We start from the raw sequence: 16,977 nt of genomic DNA, 5'->3' as shown, positions 1-16,977 counted from the left end.
CCATGGTTCTTACCACTTGCACAATGAGTCAGCTAAGTAGATATTAGGTACTATCCTTTGGTTTCCTTGGTTAGCAAATTAACGTTCCAAGGTTGGAGGGACAGATGTACTACAATTGAGTAAAAATGTTAGTTCAACTTGAGCGCCAATGTTCAAGTAGAAAGGCTTACAATATCTATATTATAATGCTTAATTTAAAGAGGAGTAGACATGAATTAAAATACATAATTGACTCAGGACCTTTCTAGCCCTGACACAAAAAAGGAAGACTTTGATCTAAGGTCGCTTTTTGAAGACCAACGGACAGCCATCCTAAACAAAGGTTAGTAAAAGCCAGCATCAAAAGATAGGTGAGCAAACGTACCATGGGGAATAGAGTCGCGAAAACCCGGATATCTTCCGAGGTTTCTGTAGCGTAGTGTGTCCAGTCGAGCTCCAGTGCCGCTTTGCCGATCATCGCAGCCATTGATAGTGGCACGTAGCGACGAGCAAGACAGTCATGAGCGCCTGCGCCAAAGACAAGCCAGTTCTTGGTCTTCGACTCGGCATCGCCGGTAATCCAGCGGTCGGGGTTGAAGACATCCGGTTCAGGGTATACATTGGGGTCGTGGAGAGCTGGGTAGCAGGATGGGATAACCATGGAACCCTTGGGGACGGTGTAGTTGGGAGTAACGGGGAATTCCTTTGTGGCAAGGTAAGGGACGAAGATAACCGGGGGTCTGTGGCGAAGAATCTCCTTGATGACAGCATTGGTGTAGGTAAGACCTTCCAGCATTGGAAGATCGAAGGACTTGTTCCGGTCACCACCTCGAGCAGCCAGGTTCTCCTCGCGCACCTTATCAAGTACATCGGGTCTTTGGGCCAGAACTTGGAACACCCAGGTTGTCGAGCTACTAGAAGCATCCTGAGCTGCAAAAAGGAAGGTGAAAAGTGTTTCGGAGATTTCCTCGTTTGTGAATTCGCGGATCAGATTCTTGGGCTTTTCAACGTCTTCGCCGGCAGCAATCTTCTCGCGATATCTTTGAGAATCTATCATGTGAAGCACCCACTGGTCAAGAATGCAGTTGGGTGCCGCGCCGGTTGCCATATTCTTCTTGCCAGCTGCTGCACATTGCGCAAACTCCTTGTGAACTGCATCCGCAATTCGCTTTCCGTACCATGGTTTTGTGAAGGGGACATACATTGAAAAGGGGACGTTAACCAATTCAAGCGCGGCTGTGACAAGGTAGAAGTCGTTTGCAATTCTCTCCACTGCGTCTTGCGAGATGTAGTCACCGAAGAAAGTACGGCATGAGATAGCACAGTTGATTTCGCGGAATTTGGTCATGAACTCCATGGGTTGGTTTCCGTTGGCCTCGCTGGTGGCAATGAACTTGGCAAAGTATTCGTCGAACACCTTCTCTTGAACTGGCAGGTATGATGCCAGGGCCCTGTTGGTGAATAGAGGTGTCAATCCTCTGCGATACTCGGTGTGCGCTTTTCCCTGGAGGAAGACCCAGGACTTGTCGCCGAGGATATCTCTGGCAATCGGCACAAGACAGGGTTCGGCATAGGTGGGTGACTTGAACACTTTGTGGGCGATGTCTCTGTCGGCGGCAAGAACGACGAATCTTGGAGAGAATGGTAAGAATTGATAATCTGAGAACAACGACCTTGGGGCAGTACATACTTGTGGAAAACAGAGACACAGCTAAGGGGTCCACTCGCCCACTGGGCAAGATACTCCTTGAAGTTCGGGTTAAGCGCCTGCTTGAACGGACCCATGAGGGGAATCTTGAACATGGGTCCTGCAATTGAGCCCTTTCGCTTGATATACATGACTAGATGAGAGGTCAATTGACCGATAAACCCTATATAGAATGAGAAATTGAACTCACCTTGATCGTATACAACCACGCCAACGAGAGCAGTGATGATGTATTGCCAAGTCGCCCATCCCGAAAAGAATGCCGGAATAGCTTCCTGCAACTTGTGCGCATTCAAAATCTGCTGAGGGCTTCCTGCCTCAGAGGTGTTAAAACTTTCTATCATGATTGTAACAATGCTGATCCACCGAATGCGAGGAACATGCAGAGAGAAAGGAATGAATGAGTGAAGAGAAAGAAGAAAGGGGGAGCTGATCAGTATATGGATATTCCTCCAATAATATTAAACTCTTTCTAGAATAGGTTGATTTACATACGGCCCCATATCATCGTACGATCGTATGATCTAAATCGATTACCGGATCGGGACTAGAAGATGTTGCGGAACGGCTTTACCGAATCAAATGCACATGAATAAGCACGAAATCTAGTGAAAATTCCCAAGTGGCGTGATAAAGCTTGCATTCGGCAAGTGGAATTGGTTCATGGTAAGGTTGGTAGATTTGGGGTACTTTAGTGACCCCTATCTTCTACCCCCTTTCCTTGCTTTAAGATATCATCAAGTTCCTCGTCGCTGTGCCTGCATGAGCCAAATTCAAATGCTACGAGCTTGTGTCTTACTTGCATCAAGCATAGGGGCTTTGAGGGTTGCTCTGTATATGTACCTACTCCGTATGTACCATTATGCACAGACCACAGCGGCATCTCCGGGAGGCACATCAAATGTCGGTAGGGGTCGACACTCAGATGAGGATGCTCGTTCAAAAAGCGTCAACTCTGACATTGAGCTGAAATTACACGGTGAATTGTTCATCAGCAAGAAGCATCAAAGCAGATCTCCTCAGAACTGCTTCCAAGGTTTAATCTAGGTGTTCCTGTCTTTAGAACAGTCGATGCTGGGTATTTAGGGGCTCTGCCCACCATATTCACCACGGAATTGATTTCCGAACGCTCCTGCTAACAATTAAATATCTTGGAAGTCTTTGAAGCTCTAGTGTACTCAGTCCACTTTCGAAGAAAGATAGTCGAACTTGTACTTATCGCTATGAATAAACCGTTCGAGGAGTAGCGGTCTCAGGGAATTTTCCAAGGGTTGAACCTTGGAAACTTAATTGGAAGAGTCTTGGGATGAAAAGTCTTGGGATAAAGAGTCTTGGGACAAAGAGTTTGGGATAATAAGTAGCTCACGGAGGTAAAAGATATTATATAAGCTTGGAAGATATTCGAGGGATATGAAGAGGATGCAAAAAGAATACGATCTCAAAATAAAGGAATCGCCGTGGCAGATTTGACAGGTTGCAGCTGAAAGAAGAGAAACCACGCGCCGTACAACGTGTTGAACACTTGGGCAGGAAAACGTTTGAAGGATGTCAGCACTAGTTTGTCTTCTGGTGATTAGTTTGGCAAGGCAAAATTAAACTATGCCAAATGTAGGCAGATAAGGTTGAGCTTGACGAGCTAAATGTTCAGCTCTAGCGGCTTACTCCGGAGCCCCCAAATCGTATACCTTAGCTTCAAGTTCCTTGGGTCATTTCGTACAACGAAGTAGCAGCATGGGCTATCGATTGATCAGTGCGTTCAGGATCGTCATCAATTGATCATCGGTCCAACTCACTGATGAGAAGGGGACCTGTGTATTTTCGGCATGGCAACTTGGCATATTTCTCCATGGGTGGTTATTTCACAAATGTTGCTCTAGCGTTTGATATTTCCATTAGGAGCCACTTTGATGCTGCGCCTTCACTGATCTTTATATAGCACAACTCATTCTTCAGTCTTCGGATCAATAAGAGTCAATTCTAACTATTGAACTCACCGCTCTATCGAAAACTAAGAATTGGCGTTAATATGGCTTCAAAAGGGGGTGGAGAAAACACGGGAAAGAAAGTCTTGGTATTGAAGTTGCAAGGTTGTTCCCGTGGAAGTTTCTCGGAGTATATGATTTTACAAATTTCACTATATAATTTCACACAGAAACAGTCCTGGAGATATCATATTAAGACGTTGGAAATACGAGAACAATAGTACAACCCTTCGGAGCTCGAAAAAGAAGAATCTTCAAATGGAAATTCAATTAGAAACATCCCAAAATTACCGCTCAGACGTGGCAATGCATATCCACATTGGCGCAATAACGTGTTCCCGTTCGACGGTCTAGATCCTGATGAAACAGCCACTCCCTGTCAGACTTCCGTTGCTACTACAGGTCTGTCCCTGTGGGTTTGTTAGCGCGGTACTTACTCCCTCTTACCGCCTTACTGAGACTAGTCCTAATATAGCCTAGTGTAATACACCATATTTCAGGGACCACGTAGTTTCAACCTATTACTAACCTCGTCGTCGCACCTCGTCGCCTACACGTCGCCATTATCCCTGTCCTGCTATGGCCACAACTCCTAATTAGATGAAATATTGGATAGGGAAGCATTATCTACGTGCTATAACACGAAGCTATCTTTAAATGAGTCCCGAGAGGTAGTTTATTGGGCCTCCAGAGCTGTCCCAAAGGAGCCTCCATGTCAAAGTAAATTAGCTTGATGGTGGCGATGTTTCTTTTTATACAAATTACAAATATTCAATATGTTTGTAAAAAGCAATTTGAATACCACAATCGGTATTTAAAATATGGCAGAAAAGTGGGTCGAGAAAGTACTGGTTTAACAAACCCACAGGGACATACCATAGTAGCTTCAGATTTCAGATCCTTTCTTGTCCCTAGTTTCTTTCTCCAGGTTTCATTTTCCCCTCTCATACGTTCCTTTCTTTTTCCTACTAATACACACTCATTTCCCTCTATACTTGAGGATCACACTCACTGAAAACTCAACCGGTCCATCCGGAGATTATATTTCTTTCCTTTTTCTTGGCTTATCGCGCATTCTAGCACTATGGCGGACGAAGCTGGCCCTCACCAGTCTCATTCTGATGCCCCAATGGCAAATGCTACTAACGAACACAACGCTCCTGTTCCTGGTGACGTGCGTGATACTAAAGCACCGGGTCATCACACACATGAGCATGATGTCGGGCGACTTACTCCAAGACCGACATTCATGGAGCATCTGGCAGCTTCGCGTGACGAGCAATTCCATCTCAAGACGCGGAATAGCGATATCGATCGCTACTTTGTACGTGAAAGACTCGACAAGGCGAACCGCAAGACTGATTGAAAAACTCTTGACTAACGTGTTATTCATATAGCATGGACCTCGAGACATGGAAAAACACACAAAATGGCCAATCTTTATGCGTATGCATGGCAGTGTTACTCCTAAAATGATTGTACCGCTTGTCTTTGTAGCTGCTTGGTCGACTGCCATTACTTGTATTTCCCACTTTGTTCACGATCGTGAGTTACTCTACACTTTTTTAATACCATGTGAATTCGCGTCTGACTGATATGGCCTTGGATTGAATAGTTGGTATCAATGACATTCTACTCACCGTGCTAGGTTTCCTGGTCGGTTTGGCGTTGTCATTCCGAAGTTCAACTGCATATGAAAGGTACGTAGTTAATCTGGATGAGACAAAGTCAGTCATTAATTTATCATACTATAGATGGGCCGATGGTCGAAAGTACTGGGCTCAGCTCGTACAAGTGTCTCGTAACCTCTCCCGTACTATTTGGGTCAACACCAGCGAGCGCCCAGGCGATGCTGGCAAGGAAGACCTACTGAATAAGCTGTACGTGAATTGAGTTCATGTAGTAAACAGTACGGTGGCTAATACTCTTATAGGAGCGCACTGAACCTCATTCTCGCATTTGCCGTTGCTCTGAAGCACAAGCTTCGTTTCGAACCGGATGTAGCATACGAGGACTTGGCTGGTCTTGCAGGCCACATGGACACATTTGCCCGAGATGCCCATGACCCTCACATCGTCAGCCCTCCTCGAAAGACGCCCTGGAAGGCAGTTGGCGAATACCTGGGTATCTCATTCGCCGAGTCCAACCCTCGTAAGCTCATAAAGCGGTCTAAGAAGCCTTTGGGTCATCTTCCCCTGGAGATCCTTAATCATCTGAGCGCATACATTGACTCGTGCGTGGCTAATGGCACATTGACATCTGGTCTACACCAGAGTCAGGCTAGTAAGTTATGGCATATTGCACTCCTTGTTTGAGTATGCTAACAAGATCTCTTTAGTTACAATGATGGCTACAATGACTGAAGTTCTGACGGGTACAGAGCGGGTGCTAGACACCCCCATGCCCTCAGCTTACAGCATCGCCATTGCGCAGATTGCCTGGATCTATGTGCTGGTTCTTCCATTCCAGTTATACAGGCTGATGAACTGGATCACCATCCCAGCCTCAATGGGTAAGTCTCCCTTCCTAGTGAATGGAAAGACCATCTCTAACAAGCTTCTAGTGGCTGCGTACATTATTATCGGCCTAGCCACCATCGGCAGTGAAATCGAAAACCCCTTCGGCGAGGACGTCAACGACCTCCCACTGGACCATTACTGCCGTCAAATTGCCGGCGAGATTGATGTCATTACTGCCACTCCCGCGCCGAAGGTCGCTGACTTCATGACGCGGGAAGATAACTTGGTCTTGTTCCCTCTCAGCGAAAAGGGATATCCTGAGTGGAAACAGCGTAGTGTGCAGGACATTCGTGCGGCACTCAAAGCGAAGGTTATCGCCAACCCGGACACAGCTCCATCTGACGGTTCTTCTACTCTCGTGGGACTCACTTCTCTGACAAGTAAACAGTCCGTTTAAAGCGGAGAAGAGAGCTACTACGCAAAATAGAAACTGGAGAGGACGAGCATGTAGGAAAAAAAAAAGGCTCATATTTGTTATCTTATCAAGCGGAATCGGAATCTTAGTTAGACCAGACTGACTTAGAGTATGCACTAGGGGGAGTTACGGCGTCTTCATCGCACTCATTATTTGTGATTCATGCATCCCAAGAAATTTCAAGGTTGTATTATGTATTGCTGTTTCAACAATTGGTTTCATATAATTGCTTATTGCATAATGTTAAGTTGTCAGGGACACATACTCCTAATTTCTCAAGGGAAATGCAATTTGCAACGCCAAGTCCAGTTGTCTTCCTCTTTCGATAGGAGAGTAACTTTTGTTCTATTTTTGCAGAGTTTCAGTTCCAGAATCTCTAATAAATGGCTTGGTGGGTCACAGTGGCGTTTGAGGTTTCATAAGCCGCGCGGCGCGATATGAAGAACAAAGTAGAAGAACAAAGTAGAAGAACAAAGTAGAAGAACAGGTCTCCACCACCGGAAATTAGCGTCTCGTATTTCCGCAAAATCACAAGAGGTCAGGGCCATGAATAAGGTCAATGCTACCTTGGCACCTGGGCAAGCCATGGATTTTTGATTTTCTGACAGGTCAAGAGCTTCAGAGCTTCCAAGACTTCAGGAAGGAACAATTTTAAACAATTTTGAACAATGATGAGCCTTGGAGGCCTCGACCTCGGGGACATTTTAGTCAAAGAAGAGAAAAACACGAGTTCATGTTCCTCTAACGTTGGGAGGTGCTCATTGAGGTAATATCTTTAACTACCAGCTGGGTTAGGAATCTTGGACAAAGACCTCGGGAATTTTCTTCTTGGCATGTCCAGGTGATTTTCACTTGAGCTGCTTCCAAAGGCCACCTTTCAATTGATGACATTAAGAGAAGGTAGCTTCCAGTATTGAGGCTTGTCTCCCACGTATCTATATGGAGGGATATCCTGCCACAACCTCGGAAGGTCCGGAAATTTGACCTCATAACTTGATGTTGAAACATTGAGTATAATATTCCAATTGATGTCCGAATCGAAACTCAAAGAGACCTTGGGAGAATCTAGATAGGATTTGAATATTCTCGAGGTAGTATATGCGGACGGATAAGGACGGATTGATCATTGAAGGCACCACCAATCCGTGGATGGATTACCTAGGAGCTGCTGTACTCATGACTCCATAGCAGACCTGGAAACAATTTTGTATTGAAAGAATATATGACCTATACTAGAGAGGTGGTTTCCAGGGTGAAGATGGAGTATTCGGATACTCTGTTGCTGTGATGATGACGAACTTGACGAGACAAAATCATCCATTCGTTTACCTCGACCGTGTTAGGGATTGAAACCTGCGCTGACAGTTATTGATAACACCTTGAAAGTTCTATGTCGCTAACAAGAATATTGGAATGTAAGTGTGTAATGTAGGGGGAGATAAAGGTAAAATGTACTTCCTAAACCGGTTTAGCGTTCCGATTATCGGGCGACAGTTTATCAGTCATTTTTTTGATATTCTCATTATCTTTTCCATCCTTCGTTCCAATCCAATTCTCTTGTGCTTGTTCTCTCAGTCACTCATCAAAATGAGCGCTCAAACAGGTGTTGCCGAAAACATGCTCTGGGGAGGTCGATTCACTGGTGAGTGCCATCGCAAGCTCAATGCCCAATGTATAACCAGACTGACTCACCAAAACTCCAGAGGGAATTGACCCCCTCATGATGCAGTACAACATGTCGCTGCCCTACGACCGCATCTTCTGGAAGCAGGACATTGCCGGATCCATTGCATTCGCCCGTGCCAATCTGAAGAATGGCATTCTCACCGAGCACGAGTTCGCCGAGATCGAGCGTGGCTTCAAGCAGATTGCCGAGGAATGGCGCACCAACACCTTCGAAGCCAAGGAGAACGACGAGGATATCCACACCGCCAATGAGCGCCGTCTCAGTGAAATCATCGGCAAAGAGGTCGGCGGTAAGCTGCACACCGGCCGCTCGCGAAACGAGCAAGTTGCTACAGATATGCGATTGTGGCTGCGTGATGAGCTCCGCTTGCTTGACAACCACCTCTGCAACCTAGTCAAGGTCTCCATTGCCCGTGCTGAGAAGGAAATCGACATCCTTATGCCCGGATATACCCACCTCCAGAAGGCCCAGCCCGTCCGCTGGTCCCACTGGGTGTTGTCGCACGCTACCGCCTTCGCCAGCGAACTGCAGCGTCTGCGTGAGGTTATTCGCCGTGTAAACCGCAGCCCTCTCGGCTGTGGTGCTCTGGCTGGTAACCCATTCCAGATTGACCGCGAGGCCATGGCCAAGGAGCTGGGCTTTGATGACCTTCTCTACAACTCCATGAACACTGTCGGAGACCGTGATTTCGCCATGGAGACTATGCAGTGGGGCGCTTCATTCATGCTGAAGATTTCCCGCTGGGCTGAGGACTTGATCATCTACAGCAGTGGAGAATTCGGCTTCGTTCGCTTGTCCGATGCTTACTCCACTGGCTCATCGCTGATGCCTCAGAAGAAGAACGCCGGTAAGGACATCTGCTCATCCCAATTATGCCACTGGTAGAGCGAAATTTACTAACCAATTTCAATAACAGACAGCCTGGAGCTCCTCCGTGGCAAGTCCGGCCGTGCTTTCGGCCAAATGGCCGGTCTGATGTGCACAATCAAGGGCCTGCCCACAACCTACAACAAAGATCTCCAGGAGAGTATCGAGCCCCTGCTCGACCACATCAAGACCGTCAGCGACAGCATCCAGATCGCGACCGGTGTCCTGTCTACTCTGACCGTGATCCCGGAGAAGATGATCGCCGCACTCGCACCTGAGATGCTGGCCACCGAGTTCGCCGACTACCTAGTGCGCAAGGGTGTTCCCTTCCGCGAGGGCCACCACATCTCAGGCCGCGTTGTTGCTCTTGCCGAGCAGAACAACGTCCCCATGGACAAGCTCTCGCTAGCTCAGCTACAGGGTATTGACTCGCGTTTCGGCGAGGATGTCCAGGCTTGTCTGGACTACGAGCGTGCTGTTGAGCTGAAGGATGCCATTGGTGGTACCAGCAAGCGGGCTGTTCTAGAGCAGACTGCTGTGCTGAAGAAGTTGTTGTAGATGTGTAATTGAAGGCTCATATACCGTACTGGATGACCTAGGTACGGTGTTTTGTGCTCAGGGGAGTTTTATGTTCTGTGTCATATACCATGAAGAAAATGTAGCGTGTTAAGATCAATCAATCTGGTTAGATGAAATATAAAATTGTTTCTTATCTTCTTACGCTGGAGACGGCGACCCCCCGAATAGCAAATCGAAATTGTACTTGAATATGGAGCTGAAACAAGACCTGAATGACTATTGGAGTTCTTCAGTACTTCTGTCACCTGGGCAGTGATGTAGATAGCTTCCATAGTGCCATCAGAAGTTTCCTTCATATGTGAAGTCACATTTTATCACTGCTGTAGTTGCGAAAACAAGGATGTCGCCGCTCTCAGAAAATATATTACGGCGAAAAGGCTCTCTCAACTTGCTGGACTTCTCGTTTAAGATGTGTAAAACATGACGAAAACGCAATTATTGGTCAATATAAGATGAGCCACAATCTCATTGACAGAGTTGGGGGATATCAAAGGGGAAATTTTCGTTTCTGATGACAAAAGTCAATAGTTCTGATCATTTGCAGCATTGATCAGTCGAACCACTGGCTGATAGTGGAGTTTGAGGTTGCTTGAGACTGATATCAGGCTCTATCCCATCCGAATGTAAAGCTAGTCCAGGAGAAGAGACGATGGCTGATAGATATGAAGAAGCCGCTCGTCGCTTTTTGTAGAAGATATCGATCATTGGTAGCTATTATCACACAGATGTAAAGCATGTCGAGGAACAAGCTGTTCATTTACCGCTGGAAGGTAGCTGGTCTGTCTGTCAGCCAAAGAGCCATCACCTTGAAGTTGTAATTCCCGTATCAAACCTGAGCACTGTGCAGTGACATAGCAAGGTAGTTACCTAACTACAGTCTGTTCATGATGGTATTGTTGATAGGAGTGGCGCATCTGGGCACAAGGATATCCCAAGTAGCCTTATCGATTTTTTCACCCCTGTCACTTGATTGTAAAATATGTATTACCGAGCCTGTATTGCGAGGACCTAGGTATCATGGCTAGCAAGCGGAAGTTGGGGTGTATACCTAGGTAGCTATGGAGTGTTTATCTTAGAATCGAGGGACGTTCTGAAGCGGTCTCGGTCAGGGATCTTTGAACCCTCCAAGATAAAAGTGAACGAAGTCAGCTGGTGGAAGAAATAGTCATCATCGTATTATTTTCCGGTTCTCATCTTCTAGAGGCTTCCGACCTCTGGAGTTTCATGCTATCAGAGTTCTCTTGATAGTGGTGTCCATGTGTATCAAGTGTGTGATATATATTGTGTCCTTCCGGATATGTCAAGCAAGTACATAGGTTTCTTTGATGGCAGCGAAACTAATTTCAAATGGAATGATTCCACTATAGAATGGATGGGTTCTAAGGCTTTTGCAATATCGAAGAAAGAAAAAATGTGAATGAGAGAGAATGCAAACGAACTCCAGAATATATGGGCTCGAGACTTGTATTGAATGGAAGAAAGCGAATGAGCCAGTTGAATGAAGCTATCAAAGTGCGAAATATTAATCATTTTAAGATTAGTTCAAGATCAGTCAATCGATTTCAGCTTTCTTGCCTTCAAGTCAACTTTAAAGTATTCAATATAAACTTGATGGGGTATGAGCAGACTAAGCCTCCACGATATGACATTTCTATTCATACACCACCCTTCTGGAACCAGTAATCAATTTTTCCAGCAAAGGATATATACATACTCATGGATGTAAGGATAAGATAGTGAATAAACTCAGCGATTGGACGTAATCGCAAGTATGCATACAGCACGCTCACCAAATCTTCTTCCCAGACATTCCATACCGTTGAACTCGATCAATGTCCAAGTCCCCGTCCTTGTTTTTATCCTTTTCCTCTTTCTCCTTCAAGCGTCGCAGCCCCTCAGGATCATCATCATAAATCCTTCGGCGGGTCTGTTCGGTAACTTCCGTCATTCCCCAGGGCCCGACCCTAAGAGCGCCTTCGACATTGAACTCAGTCTTTATCTTGCGCTGCTCTTTTTCGGCACTTTTCATTTTCTTGTACCGGTTGCGAGAGAAGACAAGGAGTCCCACACCTAGGAGCAACTTGACGATCAGGAGGACGATAAAACCTGTTAGGAGGAGAATGACGGTGAATATTTGGACTGATCGTGCTGGAGAGGGAATAGCATTCTCTAGAAGAGATTGGAAGAGGGCGTTGATGTAAGCAGCTGATGCTGGGAGAATGTCACGAAGGATTGATGGGGACATAGATGGAAGAGGTATGGATGTGTAGTGATCGTGAATGGATGTCAGGGAAGTCGATCCCAGCGCGGTTGAAGAAGGATTTTGAGGGAGTAGAGACTCCAGGAACATTTGGTATGTCTGCACCGAAACACGGAAGAAGAGACAAGATAGGGGGATGACTGGCAAGCCGATGCGACGAGTGAGGTTTTGATCTCCGAACGCATTGGTGTAGTAATCCTTGGCAAGAACATCAAGGTACTTATTGTATAGAGCCGGACGATAATTGTTGAACTTGTTGATAAAGGCATGTTTCAGCCAATCCACAAGTATCTCAGATCCCAACACAATCAAGAAGGGTCCCAGGACTTGAGCGAAAGTGGGGAGAAAAGAGTTGACACTGCTGACAGAATAAAAGATGGAGGAGGGGAAGAAAGTAAAGGATCGAGGGAGAATGGATGTTGCTGTTCTTGGGGGCGTCGACAGAGGTGTGCTGTTGGTTGCGGTTGATAAATGGACTGAGCCAGATCCCAGACCAAGATCTCCAATAAAGTTGAAAGCACCTGTCTCAACGAAATTGCGCGACGCAATGATGGTAAGCATGAGACCCAGCTGAAATCGCTCAACAATGTCGGCGCAAGTAAGCTGGAACAGATTTTCTTTTTCGAACTTGCGAAATACAGTTGATTTGATCTCAACGAACTGATTGGACAGCAGAAGTGTAATGAGTGCGTTCGAGTAAGAGTTGACGGCCACATTCAGAGTCATGACTTGATAGTATAAGGAGGTTGAATGGACCACAGTGTAAACCAGCGCCGTCCAGAACAGCCAAAATGGTCGAGATATTCGAATCTTTCCATTGGAATCACGTTCAAGCGCTTCCTTTGAGAAAAGACACTCGAGAATATCCTGTCCGACAGCAGACAGAAGTCTGTCGCTCACTTCCAAGACGTTGTATATCACGTATAGTTTAATGGCGGCCTGCCCACGAATCCAATGATACATGCGGCTAGCATCGAGGAACATCAAAAGAGAGCAGGTGGTGATCATTAAAAGGCCCTTGAGAATGTCTGCTTTTTCTTCTTTAAGCAAAGAAGAGGGCAACAACATCTTCCTTCGGCGGTGATATATGCGAGATTCAAAGATCCGCTGTCTTCGTTTGAGTGGCTCAGAAGATCGGTGTTTAGAATCTCGGTCTATGGTGACCGTATCTGAGCTAGCAGCTGTATCAGGTTCACTCTCGCGCCGATCGGTGACCTCGGCGAGTGGCTGTCTCCTTCTTCGCCATACTCGTCGAACACCACTGCGAACGAACCTCCATAGAAATGGAACCTCGGCCCTCAACTTCATCACCCAGGACTCGAAAAGGATGAAGAATGCTTTTACAAAGCGCAGCGGTAGTATTGTAAAAGTGTAAAGCCATGAATCTAGACACGCGAGGCTTCCAAAAAGGAGGATCCGCTCGAGCGCGAACAAAACAAACCAGAAATTCTTCAGTCTCTCAATCCTCACGCCGTATGTTTCATATAGGGATTCACTGGTGTTCGAGCCCGGCTCAAGATAACGAGAGAGACGGTAATTCAACAAATTTTTCTCATCATGAGAAGGAATTGAAGCGAAGGGCGGCGACTCGTCGATCTGAGGAGATGTCGCAAGTCGCTCTTTTTTCAACCCCGCCAATGGTTCGTTGTCGGCCGATGAGGATGTTAGGTGATCTTTGAAGTTTGGCGACGAAACTGCTCGAGCTACTCGAGGCTGTTGTGGTCGAGCAGCGTTATTCGATATAGTTCTCCGCCCAGAGCTGGACTCTACCTTGGGAGAAGGAAGTTTGGCAATCTTCTTAGGCGACTTGTCAGGGGGGTTCATTTTCTCATGAACCACGCCATTACTAATATTCTCCGGAGAGATCATTTCGCAAATTTCTGAAAGGATCCCGCGACTAGCTTTTAAATAGTATCCTTATTGAGAGAATGCGAGCATTGTTTCATTGTTCGACCGCGTCAGACCAAGGAGCAGGACTGCTGGATAATGGGAGGTTGAGAAGGCGGAACAGTATGAGGATTTCTAATAATCTAAGTCGATGAGTTCGGGGATTTTTATGAGCTTGTAAACATTTTCTAGGCTTACCTGGTGAGCTGGAGAGTGCCAAGTTAAGAAGCAGCGATGCGGACAAACATCTCCGGACGATAAGGAATGATAGTGCACTTCCCTGACACCTCAGGCCACAACGCTATACACTTCTCCCTCAAGCAATCCTATGTATAATCATATCTCCACCAAGTGTCTCAATATAGTCTCGAAGATTTAACAGGTTATACCCTGAGTTTGATTTCGCAGAAATATATAGCCTGACTCATATCAGTTCATGCTCTATTTACGGATCTTCCTAGATATACAGGGGTATATTTCGATTCTCTCCTGGCTTCTAGAGTCCAAAAAAAAGACGAAGCATGAATAGGATACCTAGATATACTAATCACATAAAGATCTATAGATGAAGTCTATATTATAAGCCGCATAACCAAGAGGAATTCATCAAACTTCCGATATGGCCAGCGGAACGCAAGACTTGAGAAAGAGATCAACTTGGCATCGCCCCGTTAGCCCACACTGAATAGATGAGAGCCTAATAATTAGTATGAGTGGTTAGTTCTGGGACTGGCAACATACAGGATCTCAAGATCCGGAACGTAGTGTCCACGGCCGCTTTTTGTTACGTTGCTAACCCATAGTCTTCGTAGTTCCCAACAAAACATTAAAAATAACCCCTGCGACGACCGCGACTCCTTTCCTCCAACTCCAAATTCCCTCTTCCCTACGCAACCACATAGCACAGCCCACGGGCCAAAAGAAGCCCATGACGGCTCCCCATAGCATATCATCGATTGCGCTGTGTGAATTGGATCCTAGTCCACCATCATCGTCGTTGGCACCTGCGCCATCGTTGCCACCTTGCGCCTGCGCAACTGTGGATCCCTCATCCATCCACCGATCCTCTAAATCACGCAGCTGCTCTCCCGTGGGCATGGTATCGGGAGTGTGAGAAACAGACTGTACGGCCAGGAACTGTGAGCGCAGGGCTATGACCTCCGCTGATGTAAATCCAGCGGAAAGGAGACGATCGAAGCCACGCGGGGCGGGTGTAGTTGATGTCGTAGTTGCTGCCTGACCAGAGGTGCGCTGAGATGTGGGGTGAATGGAGGCTTTGCGAAGAGGGTTGGGCTTTTTATGCTCATCCTGCCTTTGTTCCTCTATGAGAACTATAGAGGCTATGCCTGCTTCAAGAGCAAGATCGGCCTCTGAGAGCTCGATATCACCGATAGAGCAGTGGATGTATATGCGTGGGCGGACATCTCGTACGGCCTGTTTTCCCTTATCTTTTGTCTTTTTATATAGGACGCTTGTTTCTGTATTGGAGGAATCGTCATCTGAGTTGTAATCTGGGGTATGGCGGGAGGTTCGAACTAGGGGTGGGAGCTTGAGGGAGGTAGTCAAGGCAGCTGCATCTTCTAGACCACGGCCAGCATATATGAGACGTAGACGATGATTTGAGAGCTCGGGAGGTAGTTGAGCGCGAATTAACTGTTTAAGGCCTGCTCCCGTCGTGGATTCTGGCGCTGATACATCTAGAGGGAGATCGGGTATTGAAGCGGAGAAGCGAACCGTGACAAGAAGAGCGTCAATATACTCATCATTGATTTTACTTGCGGAAAAGGGGTTGCTGTTTCCATCCATATTTATGGTGAAGAATCAAGTTATGAGGGATGTTAAGGCGAGCTTGGTGAGCTCAGGCGGCAATCGGGCCATTCTTCCTTTTTAGGTAAAGCGCATTTTATCTCCCGTATCAGTTTACGGAGTATGGAAGACTATATTATATATACATCACGGAATTCCCAGATAGTAGAATTGGAATAATTTGCGTCGAAGGTCAGGCTAGCTCGGCCAAAGAATAGTTTTTTTTTTCTGCACGATTCCTTTTTAACGAGAAGTATGCTCAGCCTAATCCCTTCCATCTCGAATGACACTACCTTTAGTGGTATCGCGGGGGAGCTGTCTCGTAGTAGTTTCCAAATCGATCTTGGCGAACGACTCATCGCATGGTGGTTGTTCATTGTCAAGTCCTCAGAATGTTCCGAATCATATTAGGAATGAGGCTCGATGGAGGCTTTCAATGGTCGCGTGAATACTCTAATGATTGAAAGGGATTGGCTCATGCAACAGAATTCAATTATATATGTGTTCATCTCTGCAGTTATGGAAGCAGTAACTTTCTGACCGCTAAGCATGTCGGACTCTCGTTATCACGGTTCACTATTGCAGGTTCAGGGTCAGACATATTAAGCAGACGTACGCCGCAATACTCAACGCAGTCAAGATCATGACCGCATTTCCACTAGTCCTGAACTTGTGACGATGGATACCATCCTCGCCGATTTCGGAGAAGAACTGGCGATTTCCCTGCGAGCGACGGAATAGCCCAATAGTCAGAACCCCGGTGCCGTAAATGGCGAACAGCGCACCAATACTATAGAACTCGGCGGTGAAGATTTTGAGGACGACGAGGGCAAATGAGAACTGGGACAGAGCCGTTCGAACATAGGCACCCTCAAAGGTTCGTTGGGCCGCTCGTACCTCGACTATTTGTTCGTTGGTCAGCACGGCCGACTGGGCACGGTGCATTCCAACATGATATCGGCGGCGTGCCTAGATGAGTCAATCAAAGAAATGTTGAGATATACATGAGATCTTGACTCACTTCAAACATGTCATGAACGTTCGAAGGTTAGAAAAGATGGAGCAACATCGCACATGAAACGTCACGGGGTGTCACGTGGAACCCCAACTATATTCGTGATTTCAATTCAAATGGGAGAACCATTTCCACTGAAGGAGATGTCGTTGGGTCAATCATTGAACATTCAACTCCGATTTATCCACCAATGATATGGTGTAGTTTCTAATAGATTCGGCTATCGAAGTTGCCCAAAGCAAAGGCTATTCCCCACACTCCACTATCACCGGC

At 46.4% G+C, this 16,977-nt stretch overlaps 6 protein-coding genes across 6 annotated transcripts; 2 read left to right on the top strand and 4 right to left on the bottom strand.

The window, feature by feature from the left end:
• Positions 1–276: 276 nt before the first annotated feature.
• Positions 277–2,031, bottom strand: N7495_003356 (cytochrome p450 61; the record flags this gene model as incomplete). Its single annotated transcript, XM_057206025.1, has 4 exons — positions 277–312; positions 365–1,610; positions 1,670–1,820; positions 1,878–2,031. 4 exons carry the CDS (start codon positions 2,029–2,031, stop codon positions 277–279), a joined length of 1,587 nt encoding a protein of 528 aa, XP_057066632.1.
• Positions 2,032–4,750: 2,719 nt separating this feature from the next.
• On the top strand, positions 4,751–6,585 carry N7495_003355 (bestrophin family protein; the record flags this gene model as incomplete). The annotated part of the gene is made up of 7 exons (XM_057206024.1): positions 4,751–4,993; positions 5,067–5,214; positions 5,285–5,369; positions 5,424–5,549; positions 5,603–5,952; positions 6,008–6,181; positions 6,233–6,585. Coding segments are annotated over 7 exons (1,479 nt in total), but the record flags the coding sequence as incomplete, so codon positions are not given.
• Positions 6,586–8,190: 1,605 nt separating this feature from the next.
• N7495_003354 (argininosuccinate lyase ARG4) lies at positions 8,191–9,715 on the top strand (the record flags this gene model as incomplete). The annotated part of the gene is made up of 3 exons (XM_057206023.1): positions 8,191–8,245; positions 8,307–9,137; positions 9,207–9,715. 3 exons carry the CDS (start codon positions 8,191–8,193, stop codon positions 9,713–9,715), a joined length of 1,395 nt encoding a protein of 464 aa, XP_057066630.1.
• A 1,807-nt stretch (positions 9,716–11,522) lies between these two features.
• Positions 11,523–13,820, bottom strand: N7495_003353 (TAPT1 family protein; the record flags this gene model as incomplete). Its single annotated transcript, XM_057206022.1, has 1 exon — positions 11,523–13,820. One exon carries the CDS (start codon positions 13,818–13,820, stop codon positions 11,523–11,525), a length of 2,298 nt encoding a protein of 765 aa, XP_057066629.1.
• An 855-nt stretch (positions 13,821–14,675) lies between these two features.
• N7495_003352 (DSC3 family protein) lies at positions 14,676–15,689 on the bottom strand (the record flags this gene model as incomplete). Its single annotated transcript, XM_057206021.1, has 1 exon — positions 14,676–15,689. One exon carries the CDS (start codon positions 15,687–15,689, stop codon positions 14,676–14,678), a length of 1,014 nt encoding a protein of 337 aa, XP_057066628.1.
• A 576-nt stretch (positions 15,690–16,265) lies between these two features.
• Positions 16,266–16,719, bottom strand: N7495_003351 (uncharacterized protein; the record flags this gene model as incomplete). The annotated part of the gene is made up of 2 exons (XM_057206020.1): positions 16,266–16,658; positions 16,711–16,719. 2 exons carry the CDS (start codon positions 16,717–16,719, stop codon positions 16,266–16,268), a joined length of 402 nt encoding a protein of 133 aa, XP_057066627.1.
• Positions 16,720–16,977: the final 258 nt, after the last annotated feature.

This window comes from Penicillium taxi, assembly GCF_028828555.1.
Source record: "Penicillium taxi strain IBT 34144 chromosome Unknown utg000002l_segment0_segment0, whole genome shotgun sequence".
NCBI lineage: Eukaryota > Fungi > Ascomycota > Eurotiomycetes > Eurotiales > Aspergillaceae > Penicillium > Penicillium taxi.
The sequence above is the reverse complement of the archived record's forward strand: the minus strand, read 5'-3'. Positions and strand labels throughout refer to the sequence as shown.